This window comes from Heliconius melpomene, chromosome 3 (genome assembly GCF_056956725.1).
Source record: "Heliconius melpomene rosina isolate 202511_hmr_F chromosome 3, ASM5695672v1, whole genome shotgun sequence".
In the NCBI taxonomy this organism is placed as follows: Eukaryota; Metazoa; Arthropoda; class Insecta; order Lepidoptera; family Nymphalidae; genus Heliconius; species Heliconius melpomene.
This window is the reverse complement of record NC_140391.1, coordinates 1,488,076-1,505,073: the sequence shown is the minus strand read 5'-3', so window position 1 is coordinate 1,505,073 and position 16,998 is coordinate 1,488,076. Positions and strand designations below refer to the sequence as shown.

General features: G+C 33.1%; 2 protein-coding genes across 2 annotated transcripts in view; both read left to right on the top strand.

The window, feature by feature from the left end:
- Positions 1–6,832, top strand: part of LOC146539800 (uncharacterized) — an 82,883-nt gene extending 76,051 nt beyond the window's left edge. The window contains exons 4-6 of the mRNA XM_085207820.1: positions 3,165–3,298; positions 4,501–4,702; positions 5,161–6,832. Of these exons, the coding sequence (XP_085063946.1) occupies positions 3,165–3,298; positions 4,501–4,702; positions 5,161–5,324 (500 nt within the window). The 3' untranslated portion in view covers positions 5,325–6,832. The remainder of the gene's footprint in view (positions 1–3,164; positions 3,299–4,500; positions 4,703–5,160) is intronic.
- A 7,845-nt stretch (positions 6,833–14,677) lies between these two features.
- Positions 14,678–16,763, top strand: LOC146539799 (kunitz-type serine protease inhibitor A-like). The gene is made up of 4 exons (XM_085208006.1): positions 14,678–14,855; positions 15,105–15,293; positions 15,913–16,067; positions 16,535–16,763. Exons 1-4 carry the CDS (start codon positions 14,732–14,734, stop codon positions 16,757–16,759), a joined length of 693 nt encoding a protein of 230 aa, XP_085064132.1. The 5' UTR covers positions 14,678–14,731; the 3' UTR covers positions 16,760–16,763.
- The last annotated feature ends 235 nt before the right edge of the window (positions 16,764–16,998 follow it).

The window sequence follows — 16,998 nt, the reverse complement described above, 5'->3', positions numbered from 1 at the left end:
TTCCCTTTGCCTACCCTGCTTTGTGCGGGATACAGTGTGAAGCTAATAAAAATGAAACATTACTCCTTGTTTCCAATAAACATTTAAGCTCCATTCTTTTGCAACTTACTTTATCTAAGGCGTACAATGTATTTTCTACATTTTATGGATTGTAGCTCTAATAGTTAATTATTAAAAGTATGTATATTCCCTATTAGTTAGGGAGGCGAAGCAGCAAACTGTGGAGTCACTCGAGCGTCATGGAGACCTATTGGGTTGCGAAGCTTAGATGATAACAAGAAAAAAATGTCATATAAAAAATTTCGTTTCACCGGTGGGTTGAGGGGTTATAGATTTTCAAAAATGTAATAAAAAACTGTTCCATGGACGTACTCGAGCGCGTCAGATATTGATATCATCAATTGCCTACGTCTTCTTAAGCATGAAAATATGTTAATCTGACAGTTTCCGTGGTGGAGGTGGTCATACGTAAGAGTTAAAAATGGCAAAAAAAAATATATTATCGAGCGCGTCAGATTTTCTAAGGGGGTGTTAAGTGAACCTAAAAAAAAGCTCTTATGTAATAATCTGACGATTTGGATGTGACGCAAGCTCGTAATCGTTGTTTGAAAATGCAAAAAAAAATCGTCATCTTGAAATACTCGAGCGCGTCAGATTAAGATATATATGGTTCATCTGCATGCCCTAGACGTGATATCTCAAAATCAGACGATTATCTGAAGGGACTTGCTTAATCTGACAATTATTAATATTTTTTTAAACCAATACAAGAAACAAGTCAGCTTTACGTTGTATCCCGCACACAGCAGGGTAGGCAGAGGGAACCTAAGGTTAAGACACTCTGTTCCCCACTTTCTGCCAAATTTTGAAGGCATTGAGTGTTGAGTAGCAGTACTTAACGTCACTGTTTTGCCTCGACACCAGAGCGAAGAAATGGAAATATAAATTTCAATAAATATTTCATCTCCTGGAATGGAGATTGAACCCACAACCAGTCTGTTTTACTGTCACACTTTGTGCCACTGCGCTACGACTGGCCTCAATTTTTTTATTCATTGAACGCAATCAATAGAAAAGCTCAAGAAATAGAATGTAACTAAAAGAATGTATGTTTGAAATAGAATACTTGTATTTATAAAAAAAAAGTACAAAAAAAATTTTTTTTTTCAAGTATTTTTTTTAATTTATCATCTTCATTGATGAGTTAGGGACCAATAAATAAAAAAAGAGTGCGATAGGAATAGAAATACGGTGAGAGGAATATATGCAATTCTTAGGTATATTAAACTTTATCAATCAAAATCTATTACTTCGGTTTGTGGAATTTGTCAGATTATATGTTTTTCGTAATCCTTGAATGATTCCCTTCAAAATAAAAAAAAAATTAGCCGCGCTCGAGAATGTCCAGATAACGTTTTTTTTTTACAACTTTGGAGCCCTCTCCCGCCTTTGCGTCACTCTCAAATTGTCAGATTAGTGGAATATACACGATTTAGCATGTAACTAACTTACCCTATCTTAATCTGACGCGCTCGAGAATGTCCGATGATCAATTTTTTTTTACTAATCTGATCCTTTATCCTAGACGCGCGGCCATACATAGGAAGCTCATATTTGGTGGAAGTATGTAACCGAGTACAAGGAATCCCCAGTATCTTAATCTGATGCGCTCGAATGACTCCACAAAGTCCCCTCTTCGCCGCCCCTACTATATATTTCCATTAGGATCTATAATAATTTGTACTAAAAGATAATTTGTACTAATTTAAAAAATATGTTTAACTAGTTCTACCCTCCCCTACTTTTTTACCAAAGTTGTTTTAATTTGTTTACCGTAGTAAGATTTTAATTTTCTTATTCAATGTTTTCAAATTACTTTCAACCAAGTTCGCTCCTTTATTTCTTATTTTCAAGCAGAAGAACATTCTACCTTTTTAGAATTACCTCGAATTTTGTCTATCTTGTTTGATGAAACATCTATATCCCACTAATATAATAAATATGAGAGTTTGTGAGGATAGATGGTCTTTCCACTTTCAGGCAAAAGTTATAAATATTATTAAAGATCAAACCTTAAAGCTTATATTCTTTACATCAGATCAGAATAAGGTATGGTAAGGTAGGCTATAGTTTATGTAAAAAAAATATTTAATTAATCGATAATATAACATGTTAAAGAGCGATGTCTCGTCAGGTCACTAGTTAATAATAATTGCTATAATTTAATTCAAAACTTATTTATACATTACAAGTAAATTAATCACTGCCCGAAATCGTTTATTAATAAAAATATGCATAAGCGATCTTATAATTACCCAAGAGAACACAATAAGCTTTGAAGTTCCTTACTTAGTTTAAGTTTCCAAATTATTACAAAGTAAATTAAGTATAAGATTGCGAGTCCAAGTTTCAAATAAAACTGTTTAACCGGAATAATTGCGTATATTTAGTATTATACAAATATACATTTTTGGAAATTAGACGATTCGAATACTTTGCGGTAGTGCGTGGTCATAGAGAGACTGAGATAGGTCTGTCAGTTTACAAAATTGTTATTGCAAACTGTAGTTTGGCTGTAGCCAACGGTTTATTAATTGCGTCTACCTTGGTTTCTTGTGGAATTATCTGACTGTATCTTAACCTCTGTTATAGTGGGTTTGGAACTTCAAAGTTTTAATAAGTGGGTGGTAGAAAGTTCGAACCTATCTTCTATTGAAGTTAGGATATTTTAGTATTTCAATGGCCTCGCAGATCATTCTTATGTCTGTTTTCTCCATCGAGGATGATGGACTTGTCAAACTTAATGTAATGGTTAGATTGGATATTACTAAACCACCTCAATTCTATTATTAAAAATCCGCTTATACAAAAAAGTTTCATTTAAAATGTGTAATAATTGCGAAAATCGAAGATATTCTGTCCAAGAATATTTTAAGCATTAAATTGTGTTTAAAGTTTAATTTTTTTTAAATATAATTTAATTTAATTATGTTTAAAAAAAAATTGTGTTTAAGATCATTTGAATTTCGTGCAGGATTACCATTCCAATGCTCGCATTACATGAGAACGTAATGCTAATACCAATCCATAATCCTTCCGCTTACAGTGAGGACCTCAGTCTTATGTCTTATATTAATATTAACATTCTTTTCTTATATTTCCAGCGGTACCGACATCACAACCAATACTTGTGACAGATAAAGATCGCTATCAACCTGGTGAGATGCTTCGAGCGAACTGCACATCGCCACCATCGCGTCCGGCAACCAATCTCACTGTCTTTGTCAATGAAGAAACGGTAAGTTTAATAAAATATCTTCTTTTAGCTTTTCTAAATGTAGGTTTTTGTGACCTACTATTTTTTCTAGTTACTTGTATATTTGTATTTGTGATATGTGATTAATGATTGGTGTAAATATCACTCCGTTTTCCACTTCGTGTCTATAGAAAGATATATTTTATAGACATCTCGATTTATTTATTTTTTTTCATTTTCAAGTTAACTGCAAGTCTTTTTAGTCTAGGACAGATCAGTAGGACATCGATTTATTTTAACTATGGTACTTGTGGATATAATGCTTCGCTGAAATTAATATTTTTAGTTCATGGCTTCAGCAACACAAATCGTGGGGTTAAGTTCCGCCACTCAATAAGCAAAGTCTCGAATTAGAAATTGGAAAGCGAAGAAAGTAGTGTCTTGACACTCTATGCTTACCCTACTAAGGGCGAAACTCAAGCTTTTAAGCAACTACTAAGCTATATTTTTTAATTATCTACAAGTCTACAAATAACTTCTAGCAATACAACAATCTTGAATTGAAGTCACAGAAACTCAAATACACAATTAGGATGAAGTTTTAAGGAGCAAACAGAATAATTGCTCTCGAAGTACATTATAGTAGTAGAGAGCTCTCCTCTCGTATCTCGCGGCAAAATTGCTCCAATAGAACGATGAATCAATGAATAATATCGAGATACGGAAGTGTATTTCAAATTAAATGATTGCATTTAGAAATGCTGTGTTTGAACAAATTTCAAAAGTATTAATTGGTTTTTAATAATGTTCCATTTGCAGGTTTTAATTTAATTGTTGTTGTTGTTTTTTTAATAGTATATAATATAGAATATATATTGGATTTTAGATATATTGCTTAGTAACCGACTTTTGTAAGAGGAGGTTATGAATTCGACTGTATTTTTTTTATGTTTGTCACCTCAGAACTTTTGACTGGGTGAACCGATTTTGATGATTCTTTTTTTATTTGAAAGCTAATGTTTCCCTTGTGGTCCCATTCTATTTTGGTCCGTTTCTGATAATATTATCCGTGAGAAAATTATATAAGTCTTAAATTTGCGTTCAGAATAACTTAATATCACGCCAAACGATTTCGATGATCCTTTTTTATTAGAACGGATCCACTTCAAGAGTAATTTAATTTAAAAATCCTATAAGTAAAACTATTTCTTCAAAAAATAACAATTATTATATTTACTTTTCAGATAAGCGCATCAGAAACGAGCTTACACCCATCAGACAGTGGTCTTCTAGTAGCCAAAGTCAATGTGGAATTGAAAGTAACCCAGGAACTATTCCCTGGAGGAAGGTTACGAGTATCTTGCTACGCGACTCTATATGATGTGTACAACCAATCAGCAAAACTGGACTTTCTAACTCCTGAAACTGATCCAAGACCTGAGAGAAGTATGTAATTTTTTAACTTCAACTTATGTTGTATTAAAAGATTGATGATTGCAATTGCCGTTGCAGAGTGGTGTAGCTTCTATTGCGATTACCAATTTCCACTCACTGGATTGTTCCGTTATTTTAATTTTATAGCATGAAGCTAAAAAAGATATTATTTATCCTGACATGGTCAAAATCCAACCAACGACTATATATATTTTTTATATTTCTTTCATAAATATTTCTTTTCCAAAAGAAGTCGATGTCAAGGACATAAAACACAAAATTAACGACAAACTCCCTTTCACATTTGCAATATTAAGAACTAGAATATTTATGGAAAATTGGTTATTTATTTTAGTATGGCTGTATAATTGTATATACTGTTAACCACTTAGTCAATTGTGATTTAAATCTTTTTAGATTTTGTTTACTTTGCTTGTCAAGGTATTAAATTTCAATATCTCAATTTTCAGTTACACTCGGAGGAGGCGCATCCATTTCTACACTCAGCTGGTTTCTTCTTCTCTTACTCGTTCCTATAGTTCTGGGAGATTATGGCCTTAATTTAGAACAAAACAACGAATATTACGATGAAGATAGTAAAGAAAACGTCCTCACATCTCTAATGGGAGGATGAATAGCTTAAACTAGAATAATCATGTAACGAATTTAGTTGATAAGTGTTAATTAAATAATAAATTTCACTAAGGATTTCATAGGCACAAATAACATTCACATTTTGTTTCATTCTACACATTATAAAAATTACACATATTGACTAAGAAAATATATTAACGCCGTTGTGGTGCTGTCGTAGTAAACGCAACGATTGTGGGTTTGATTCCGACTCGGTGAAATGAATATTTAATATTTTCGTTTCCTGGCTTTGGTAACGTGGCAAAGCGCGGTGTTGAGTTCCGTTATTCAACACGCAAAGCTTCAAGAATTCGGCAGAAAGTGGGAAACTGAAGTGTCTCAATGGAGAAGAATGAAAATGTATGCAGAAAAACTCTCTGGCTCTCTCTGAAAGTTTTCCTGCATACACCCAATACCGTTCGGCCAAGTTCGGCTCTTGGGCCATAAGTTATAATTAAAATAAATCATTATTATACTGCATACGTTAAGAATAATACATATTATGTAAGAGTTATTATTGTTTAGTTAATCTGGTTTATTTCTATGTGATAGTTTTAAATTAATTATTTTTGTAAATAAAAGGATATAAATAAATGCAATGTTCTAAAACCAAAGAAATATTCATTAATGTATGAAGCAGAGGAATGTTTACTATTCTGTTGTATTTAATAATATTAATATATATATTTGTAACTTTTTATATATTATTCTTGTATACAAAACATTTAAAAGATAATTATATCATACATTATAGCAAATACAATCCAAAGATATACTATTTAATAAATTGCGTGTTGATAGGCGGAGCTCAACGCCTTACTTCGTCTTATTACCAGAGCAATTAAATGATATTAATTTACTTCTTCAATTGATAATCGAATCCACAACTATCGCAGTTACAGTCAGGCACTAAGCAGCTGCGACACGACGACCTCGACTCTAAGAAATAATTATATTATAATTTCTAAAGAAAAATGAACCTAAATCAAAGCCTTAAAGCTATAATACGATTAGTAAATAATTATAATATTCCCCATTTCCATAGCCCTACCTAAACCATAGAATTTAGTTTTCCATATTTTCTATAGTTCCAACGCATTATCTGGTCGAAACAACCCAAGAAATATAAAAGAGAAACGATAATAATAAAAATAGTAATAAAATAGTTTTAAAAATAACAAAGTGGTCACATATTTACCTTACAGTTAATATTGTTTTTTTTAGTATGTAAGTTATTAATAACATTTGAATAATTAACTGACTCTGGTTTTGTCTATGTAAATAAAATTCTTTTATAGTTCTTTTTACTTTTCTTATAGTACTTTCGTTTCGTAACTACCTTAACATGTTTCACAGGTTCATTCTGTATTTTCTACTAACTTTTATATAATAGACGGTAATTTCAATTTAGTTAAGAAATAAGTTAAGTTTTCATTATGATAGCAAAACTATTAATAAATGTGCAAAATCTGTAAATATTTAATGTTAATACACAACTGAGTACTATTATAATTGTTTTATTCTTTAGTAACCAGCTATAGTAATTAACAAATGTATTTAAAAAATGGAGATTCTTAAATGAGATTCTTGACACTAACTTCTCTCTGCCTAGCCAACTATTTGCAGGATAGAGCGTGCAGATAAAAAAAATATTTGTTATTGGTTTATTGGTTTATAATATGTCCTTGTAAATATTTATACACGAATTGTATTTTTATATTCTAAGTTCTTAAGTAACAATTCCATAATAAAATAAAAATTAAAAAAAAAATATTTAAATATAATATTATTAAGAGCCACCCTGGCTATTAATTGTATTATAAAGACCACGATGGATGCGTGTTGGGTTACTTGTTGAATTGCAGAGCTTAACACCGCACCTTACCTACTTACCAGAGCATAATCGAAATAATTCCTTTCTGTGTGTGAAAATGGAACCCACAACGTTAGCGTTTACAATGTAACGCCAGTCCCATTACTCCACAACGGTCCCAGAAAAGTCAGTGATATAAAACGAATTCGAATATGGTCATTGACGCCGTCCTGGAGCAGGTGCTTAAACATGAGACTGTACGACAGTAGTGCGTTTGATTCCTTTCTTTTCCTCGCTCTGGTAGTCGGCTCTGGCTTAACCTCCTAGTAAAGCACGGCGTTGAGTTTCGCCACTCAGTACACAATACTTCGTTGCGGCAAATATGTTAAGTAGTTACAGCAATATTTTAATGAGAACGGAGCATCCTAACGGTAGGATCCCAGGTTCCCTCTGCCTATCTACTTTTATGTGCGGGATACAGTGGAAAGCTAAGAAAAACGAAAAATATACTTATAATCAATCTTTCTACAGGACATCGAACAAATGAATATTACATGAACAGTTTGCAATAAGCTATAGAATATTATAATTGATTTTCAAAACAAATTAAACAAATTAATTATATAAATCTCTTAAATATTATTTTGTTATTTTCAATATAGAAATCCAAAGTCGAAACATTTGTGGAAGTCCTTAGTAGAAGTATGTATGTAGTACCTTAGTAAGTATACGTAGTTCTCGCATGTATGGCTAGATGGCGCTGAAACTATTTTATAAAATCATTTTACGTGTATTTAATTAACATAAATTATGATGGTAAATAAAAAAATATTTAATAATATATAAATACTTCAAATAAATTGTCTCGTCAACAGTTAATATAAACAAAACGTTTAGACCTACTTACTTTATTTAAAAAATGCATTAAAAAAAACGATATTTTAGACTTTCTATATAAACAATCTGAAGTATGTTTGTCAATAGACCCATTTGATCGATTAAATCTCAAGAAAAATATTATAAAACAAAGGAGAACTAGCATCTCATTGTCAAGCTCCAAGGGAGGTTTTGTTTCGTTGTTGTTGTTATTTTTCTATTGCTTAATATTGTTTTTCTCGGGCCTATAAACAACGTGCGCCAGAAAAACAATTTTCTCGCAAACAATAACCAAATATAGTAAAAATCAAACAAAAAACGTATAACACTAACTAATTGAGCCTCGCATCGCATAAATGAGTGGATTATAAGAACAACGCAATTAGGGCGCGCTAGAAAAATCAAATTAAACCCCTAATGAACAAACATAGTCCATGGGCTGGTTCCCTGTAGGTTACGCAGCGTAATTAGATGATAGAGACTACAGAATTAGTTATTTGACGCCGTAATAGAGGGGGGCTTTTAGTAGTGCAGTAAATCGGCTTCACGCTGTATCCCGCAGACATAAGAGAAGGCAGAGGCATATTTATCATATTTTATGTATATAAAATACAAACACTACACTGCCACAGGGACAGGCGTGGCACAGGAACTGGGGCACTAAGTGTGACTGCAAACGCGAGTGCTTGTGGGTTTTATCCCCACTCGAAGAAATGAAATATTTTAAATTTTCATATCTTCGCTCTGCTGTCGAGGCAAAGCGCAGCATTGAGTTCCACCACTCAACATGCAATGCGTCCAGAATTCGGCGGAAAATGGGGAACGAAGTCTTGAATTCGTGTCATAAAATTAATGGGAACAGAATATCTTAGCACTGTGTTCCTTCGTGTTGTAACTCTGCCAACCCTGATGTGAGAAGCTATTGTGAAGCTAAAAAATATCAAAGTTTTTTCCTTTTTAACCGCCCACGCTACATGGACTATAATCAAAATAAAATGAAAAATCCCGTTAACTTCCGCTTCAATAATAATTTCGAGAAAACCTCTCTTAGTGCTTACTTTATAATTCCTGCAGTTTCGTCTGTCCATTGTCATTTAGTAACAGAAGAATTTTATATATTTTATACAGATATGATACCTCTAACGTACATTAATCTATGGCAGCTGGTTTCCGTCGCATACTTTGTCGCCGCGACTTCCGCCTAGCGGGGCAAATACTGCGTGAATGCTCTCTCGGGGTTTTATTCCACATAGGAATGTGATATTAAGATAGATTGTGTGTTTTTAAATATAAAAGCTTCGTATTGTATGTTATATAGCTTTCATTTTTCTTTTCAATATTTTTATTTTAGATTTTTATATGTGAATTTTTAGATTAAATGTTGAATTTTACTGTTGTTTTAAATATTTTCAGTAGTATTCAGTTCTGGAGTTCCGCTGGCGGTTTGGTCTGCTGCGTGGGTTACACGATTATGGTTATTTCATAGTTTTTTTTTGTTTTCCGTGTATATTTTACTCACATATTTATAAATACTAAACAGATTTTATTTCAATATATGTATTTCTATACCTGTTCACCTTCGAACATGGAGTCAATACCCGTCATTAATCAATTCCCGAATGGGGATCAAACTCACGTGTATGCAAAGGGACTGGGGAATCTAGTTTTAAGACACTACGTTCCCATTACGACACTTCAGCTGCCCACTTTCCGCCGAATTTTGAAAGCCTCAAAGTATAAGTTAAATACAGTTTCATTAAGTCAATTTAGAAAAAATCACGATCATACTTTATTAAGTTGAAATTACAGAAAGTACAACAATTTTCATGATTACTTTTTAATATTATATTCGTAGTAATAAGATCAAACAATTTTCTTGAAAAATTTCAGTTAGTTCAATTTCACTCTACGCTTAACATTTTATTTCCAATTCTTTCTTATATACTCCGGCGAAAAATGATTACTGTAGTAACATATTGTTCTTGGGAACCTAGGTGCTCTAAAACTTCCGTTCCCATTTTCCGAGTGAGTTTTTCGGAGTGTCGTAGCACTAGGTTCCCTCTACCTACCCTGCTGTGTGCGGGATACAGCGTAACAAAAAAAATAATCAGATGTGTAAATACGCAAATAGTATACTTAAGGCAAATTTGAATGATTTACTGAATGTCTTAAAGTAATGATATATATAGATACTATAACATCTGTAACTCTGGGAACCTGGGAACCTAGTTTTAAGACACTCCGTCCACATTGAGACACTTCACCATTTCGCATCCTCCACTAAATACCTGAGGTGATGTGTGTTGAGTGACGGAACCCAACGCTGTGCTTTGCCCCGTTACCAGCGCCAAAAACTAAAAACATAAAAAAATTAAATATTTAATTTCCTCGAGTTAGAATTGAACCCAGAACCTGTTACGTTTACAGTCTCACGCTTGTGCCTCGGCGGGCGTACTTTTATTTTACTATTCAAATTTTAGGTAGGGAATGTGTTTTCATCTAGGAAGAATGCCCCTTGAACAATGTTGAGTGAACATTTTATTTCGAGAACCAGAATTACATATTGATTGAATTTTGGTAGTCCCATCTCTTGCTCTTGTCTATGAATGAGGTGAGTTTTTGCTATTTTTGCTGTAGTTTCGCAAACAATTTTGTACCTATTCGTATTGCAATATGAAGAATACTGTTTTTCAGGTTCACGTTATATCCTATAGCAGGGTAGGCTAGGTCTTAATGGGATCCTAGTGTTAGGACACTTTGTTCTCATTAACAACCTTCCATTCCCCACTTTCTGACCAATTCTGGAGGCATTGCGTTTGTTAATTCAATTAAACTTAAAAAAGTATGTCTTTAGGTTTCACCACTCACCGTATAATGTCTAGATATTATAAGCTAGGTTCCCACTGCCGCCTAACTTGCTATGTGCTGAATATAAATAAAAAAAATTAAACAATACTAAAACAATATAACTTTAAACAAAGGAATGCAAAATGTAAAACAAATTCAAGGAAAATAACATTAAAATAAAACACACTTGTATACAATACTAAAGACAATTCAAATAGTTATCCGCTTGTACAACCCCGTTTCCCGGTACCGTGATTGAGGAGTCCGGGATTGAGAGATTTGCCCGGGAAAGGGAATGGCTGCATCGCATCGCATCGTGCAGGCATTTAGTTCGGAGCTCTGGATTTGCGCATTGACAGAAGAGTCGAATTCGTTTTGTTTTATTACCTAGTCTATTTGGGAGAAAGAATTGGTGAAGGTATGTGTGTGGAGCGGATACGTGTTATAAACGCGACGGCTATGGGTTCGATTCTCATTCGGGGGAATTATTTTGTTTTTTATTTCATTTCTTGCATTGATATCGAGAAAAAACGTGGCGTTCAGTTCTGCCACTCAACGTACAATATTTTGAGAATTCAGGAGAAAGTAGGGAACGGAAGTATCTTAAAGGGAACTAACCGTCTTAACATTAGGACCCAGGTGTCCTCTGTCTAATCTGATATATTGTAAAGTTACATAATATTCAGATACCTACTGCACAAATTATCATGACATAATTTTAAAATTATAATTTGAAAATTATTAGAAACGTAAAAACGTTTCATTAACGAAAATCATTAAATTCTGTTGTAATTGCTATAAAATAAGAGAAAAAACAAAAAGTTTTCTTTCAAAGACTTCTATTTCTTTCATATCACGACAGTATGAAACAAATAGGGATTGAGCGAAGCGATCAGCAAGCGAGGCTATAATTACATATTAATACAAATAAAATAAGATAAAACTATTTCCAACATAAATTTTGTACAATTACAACATTTGAATATACAAAATAGTTCAATTTCCGTAAAGTAGAGTCGAGTAGAGCGCGGTCTCGTCTCAGAAGTTCTGTGTGCAGGGAAAGCACAATTAACAATGCAAATGTTCCACCACAAGAGCCATTCTAAATTTCATACCGCGAATACATATGGAAATAGAGAGTCAGCTAGAAAAACGACATACTCTAAGGCTTTAGTTGGTGGTTGGTGCAGAGATCCTTGAGACTTGTTATTTGTGCATAAAGGAATATAAAACTACTGCAGTATTCACCAGTTTGTTATATCCTGAATATAGCAGGATAGGCAGATAGAACCTAGGAATCTAAAGGTAAGTCGCACAAAAGATGTGAAAGTTCAAAATTATAATTATAATATTACATGTCACTTTGAACTTGAGTCAAGGTTAAAATTTTCCTGTGGAAAAAATAAATATTTTATTTAGAAACGTATTTCATATCGTCAATGCTTTAAATACACTTTCATTTATTTAGTATAGTTTTTACTAAAAAATATATAAATACTTCTAATTTGCGCCGCAAGTATACTGTACCCTAAATTAAAGTGGTATCTCGGGGAAGCCCCGTCTTTACGAAAACTTCGAAAAGACTTCGTTAGTATTGTGTCGTCATCTAATTTATGTATGTACATACTCGTATTGTAAAGTTAAGAGTTAGCTTTGGAAAAGTTTCCAAAACTTTATTTGTTGGAATTTGAATAATTCCATAGAGTATGTTCTTGAGGTGACTACATACATACATACAAACATGTATATATTAATAATACAAATTTCTCTTTAGACAATTTTACTTTGCTTAATAAGCAAGAAAGTTTCTCGAGAACTTTTATATGCCTACTTCAAACCGTTTAAATTCTCTTTTAAAGATAATTATGGAGTTTTGTTGTAGTTTCTTCATATACATTATTTTTTTGTTTTATTCTTATTAATGTTTTTTTTATATGTTTCGTAATATACATTGAGAAAGCAGACAAGTAGAAAGCTGTATCAGAGAGAGGATAATTATTAAAGATCTATGTTACACAGGGGACATTTCGTTTCGATTTTCGGAACTTAACGCCGCGATTTAGGTGGTTACTAGAACCTAGAAATTTTTATTCCTCCAAGTGGAACCCACAGCCACCGCGCTTGCAGCCAGACGCTGTACTGCTGCGTCACGACGGCTTATACGGATGTATCATTATAACTTTTTTAACTTCAAATCTCTATTTTATAATATAAATAGAAAAGTATTCAATAAATTGCGATTACATAATATTTTAATAAAGGGAATTTTATTTTGTAGAAAAATAATTTTATATTACTTTCATCATTTAATACTGTTTACAGAATTATTAAACGCTGAATGGAAAACCAATTTCAAAGGTAACGAGGAAATAAAATGTTTCAAACACACTCAATAACAAAATAATACATTTTATATAAAATCTTTATTTTCAAACAGTATTTTTGCTGTACTTTCAAAGATTTACAGTAAATAATATTTTTATATAGCTATTGTTGATGTGACATCGTTGATATAACGGAATAGCGTCTAACTGTAAATATGTTGGTTATAGGTTCGATTCCACTCGGGGTAATAAAATATTTAATATTTTTACCTTTCTTCGTAAGAAGGCAAAGCGCAACATTGCGTTACTACTCAATACGCAATGTGTCAAGAATTCGGCGGAAAGTAGGAAACGGTAGTGTCTCGGGAACAGAGAGTTTCCCAGGTTCTCTCTGCCTACCCTGCTATGAGCGGCTAGAAAGAGAAATATGACAAAGTGAACTCTGCTACTTAACACGTAATGTCTCAAGTTTGAACGGAAAGTGGAGAACGGACTGTTTTGACATTAGGTTATCTCTGTTTATCGTGCATCGTAGATAAAATTTTCATTTAACTTCTATAATTCTTCTAAGATTTTATTAACGGCTCCCCTGAATTTAACCAAGTGGGAATAAATAGAGCCGCGTATGAATTGGATTATCCAATAAAAAGGAGGCCGTCATAGCGCAACGATACAAGCGTGAGACAGGACGGTACAGGGTTCTATTCCCACTCGAGGGGGAGAGAAATATTTAATATTTTCATTTAACGGAGTTTTTCATATTACGTTGTTGTGTCCATATTAACGTTGAAGTGTCCTTGCTTGCATGTTTACGGAAGAAGTTGAATTATACGTTATTAACATTTATTACAGCAATAAAGAAATGTTTCTATAGGTAGAATATTTTATATGCAAAGATATATTTTCAACAATTTCGTTTAAAAATAAACTCGAGGTCGTCGTAGCGCAGCGGTGTTGGAATTACGCCGGTTTTGGGTTCGATTTCTACTGGAGGGAATGAACTAATTTAGTTTTCTCGGTCTAGCAAGAAGACAAAGCGCAACGTTGAGCTCCACCACTCAACCCACAGTAAATATGACTGTGAGTGAGAAACGATGTATCTTAACACTAAAAGTGAAATTATAAAAACTTGCAATCAGAAAGAATTTGATGATTGTGAATCTGATTTGCAATTTAATTCTCCTGCTTCTCCTTCTTCATTCTGGCATACTCATCTTCCCTTCTTCATCTGCTTCTTAACACGCAATATCTCGAAGTTTGACGGAAAACGGAGAAGTTGGACCCTAAGATCCTATTTTTTATTTGTTTTTTTTTTCCATATCCTGCTATGGAAAATGCTATTCCATGCCTATATGGAAAAAAAAAACAAATTAAAAAACCTACCCAGACTCAGGTGACTTAGTTAGTCGTGCTTACATAAAAATGCACAATTTATTGTAACATTGTTTTTATGTACATTTTTATTTTACATCCATACAACGAACGAAAGCAATATTGAATCAATGCCGTTTGTGTTTCACATCAAAATATATTCGCATTGACAAAAAAATGTTTTTATATTTATTTTATTGTATCGTGTTTGCTTTAGACTCAATTATTGAAGTGAATTCAAAAATTTTTTATAACACCTATAATGTAGAAATATCAAGATCGACGATACATCAGCCGTATGGTACATTTTGTTTGGCTAACTACCTTGAAGCTTAGTGGTACTAGTGGTGTATGCTCTTAAGTTTTACGCTATATCCTTCTCATAACAGAGTAGACAGAGGGAACCTGGGAACCTAGTGTCAAGATATTCCGATCCCATTAAGATACTTCCGCTCTCCACTTTTTTTCGAATTCTGGAACATTGCGTGTGGACGGGTTTTTTTAAAATAAATAATTTATTTTATTTATAAATGGTTCTTTTTTATTACAGTAATAGATAAAACCTGCTTATTAAAACCGGATGTGGGTCCATGTAGGGCGGAAATCGAAATGTACTACTACGACCCGCCAACGCGTAACTGTTCTACGTTCCTATGGGGCGGATGTCAAGGCAATGGTAACAGATTCGATTCCAATAGTGAATGTAGGCGAAGCTGTCTTAGTTCACCTGATCGCCCGAGTGAGTGATAATAAGATAAGATGTTATTTTATAGTGGTGCTGATGATGGCGACGAGATGTTTATTTATTTTATTTTATTTTACAATATTTCATATTTATTCTAAATATTTTCTCTAAGATTAAGTTTAAGAGAAAAAACAAATAGAGAAAATGAGTTGCGGCCACAGAGGTGCAGCGACACAGCGTTTGCCTGTAAGCTCTACGGCTGTGGATTCGATTCCTAACCGAAGCAGTAAATTAATTTCATTTACTCGCTCTACCAGAACTAGGGTAGGTACCTAGTGGCACTCAGTTCCCCAATTTCTGCCTAACTTTCGAGACAATCAATATAATAATTAATTTAATAAACAAATAATTAGAATTTTCTAATAAACTATACACTTAAATAAAATTTAAAATAAAAACGTGACATCATTCATATTTAATTCACTGTCAGAATAATTATAATTGTATTCATTTTTAAAGAATTACCTTAGTACAAGAGTCCAAGATGTATTTTATTTATTCCACTAGGTAAAAAGTGTAAATTCGTAAAATTTGGAAAATAATTGAGATTTTATTTATTATCAATAAAAAGAAATAACTAAAGAAATTAGTAAATATTATCTTATCCTTTTAGAAGCGAGACCTAAGTGGTGCAGTTTAACTTTTGACTATGGCTTTTGTTTTGGAGCTCTTAAACGATGGCATTACGACCCTCTATGGAAAGTTTGCAAGCAAAGAATATATTCGGGCTGCGGAGGAAATAAAAATAACTTTTATAGTAAAGAACAAGTACGTATACTCGTATTACTTAAGAAAATGTTTAGTTATTTAAGTTTTTTTTATTTATTTATGTTTCTGCGGCGTTTAGTTCCAGCTATCCATAAGTAATGCCTCTACAATTTGGCGAAAGGTGGGGATCAGAGGAAGAACAGGAGTGGCTTAGTAAAAATGAAGTCTCTTTAGATACAGTACCCATGTGGAGAGTACGGAGGGATCCCTACCTTCCATTATCCCGGATACAGCGTGAGGCTGAAAATAAGCCTATGTGCCTAAATTTCGTTTAGGTCTCTGTATCCATGTACATACACTTACATTGTCGCCAGAGGGAATCTGGGAACTTAGCTTAAGAGACTCCATTACCATCAACACTCCGTTCCCATTAAGACACTTCCACTTTCTGCCGAATCCTCTAGAGATTGCGTTTTTATTGGCAAAACTCAACGACTTCATAGTTTAAAATTCTTATGTCTTTTCAGTGTGATTCTATATGTCGACTTGGTACTGGCTCTATAACGGCAACAGAAAAGAGCAAGAGCGGTATGAAAAAGGTCCTAATACGTAACCCGTTAGGTGCCACCTCAAAAAAGGGAAGTAATCAAACACTACCTAAAAGAACATCAAATGCTACTTATGGTACCTCTACAATAAAAAATGGCATACAAACTACAAACAAAATACAGTTTGTTAGATATTTTAAATAAAGTAGTAATATTCGTTTTATTTCCAAGTTTGTTACCTATTAATCCTTTTTTTTTCAATTTGTCTCTTGTAACTCCATGATTCTGGTTTTTTTGTTTTATTTTACTTTACTTTGTTTTACTTAAAAATGATATGAATGCATTTGTAGCTTTACGCTGTATATATCATGGTAGGCAGAGGGAACCTGGGAACCTAGTATTAAGAAAATTAATTTCTTATTAGGACACTTCCCTTTCCCATT

What these genes read in the sequence shown, in the direction of transcription:
- LOC146539799 (XM_085208006.1), top strand. Translation starts at nt 14,732, where the DNA reads ATGTTTTTATATTTATTTTATTGTATCGTGTTTGCTTTAGACTCAATT. An exon ending in GACGATACATCAGCCGTATG is followed by an intron (nt 14,856 to 15,104) that starts GTACATTTTGTT and finishes TTTTTATTACAG; the next exon opens with TAATAGATAAAACCTGCTTA. An exon ending in TAGTTCACCTGATCGCCCGA is followed by an intron (nt 15,294 to 15,912) that starts GTGAGTGATAAT and finishes TTATCCTTTTAG; the next exon opens with AAGCGAGACCTAAGTGGTGC.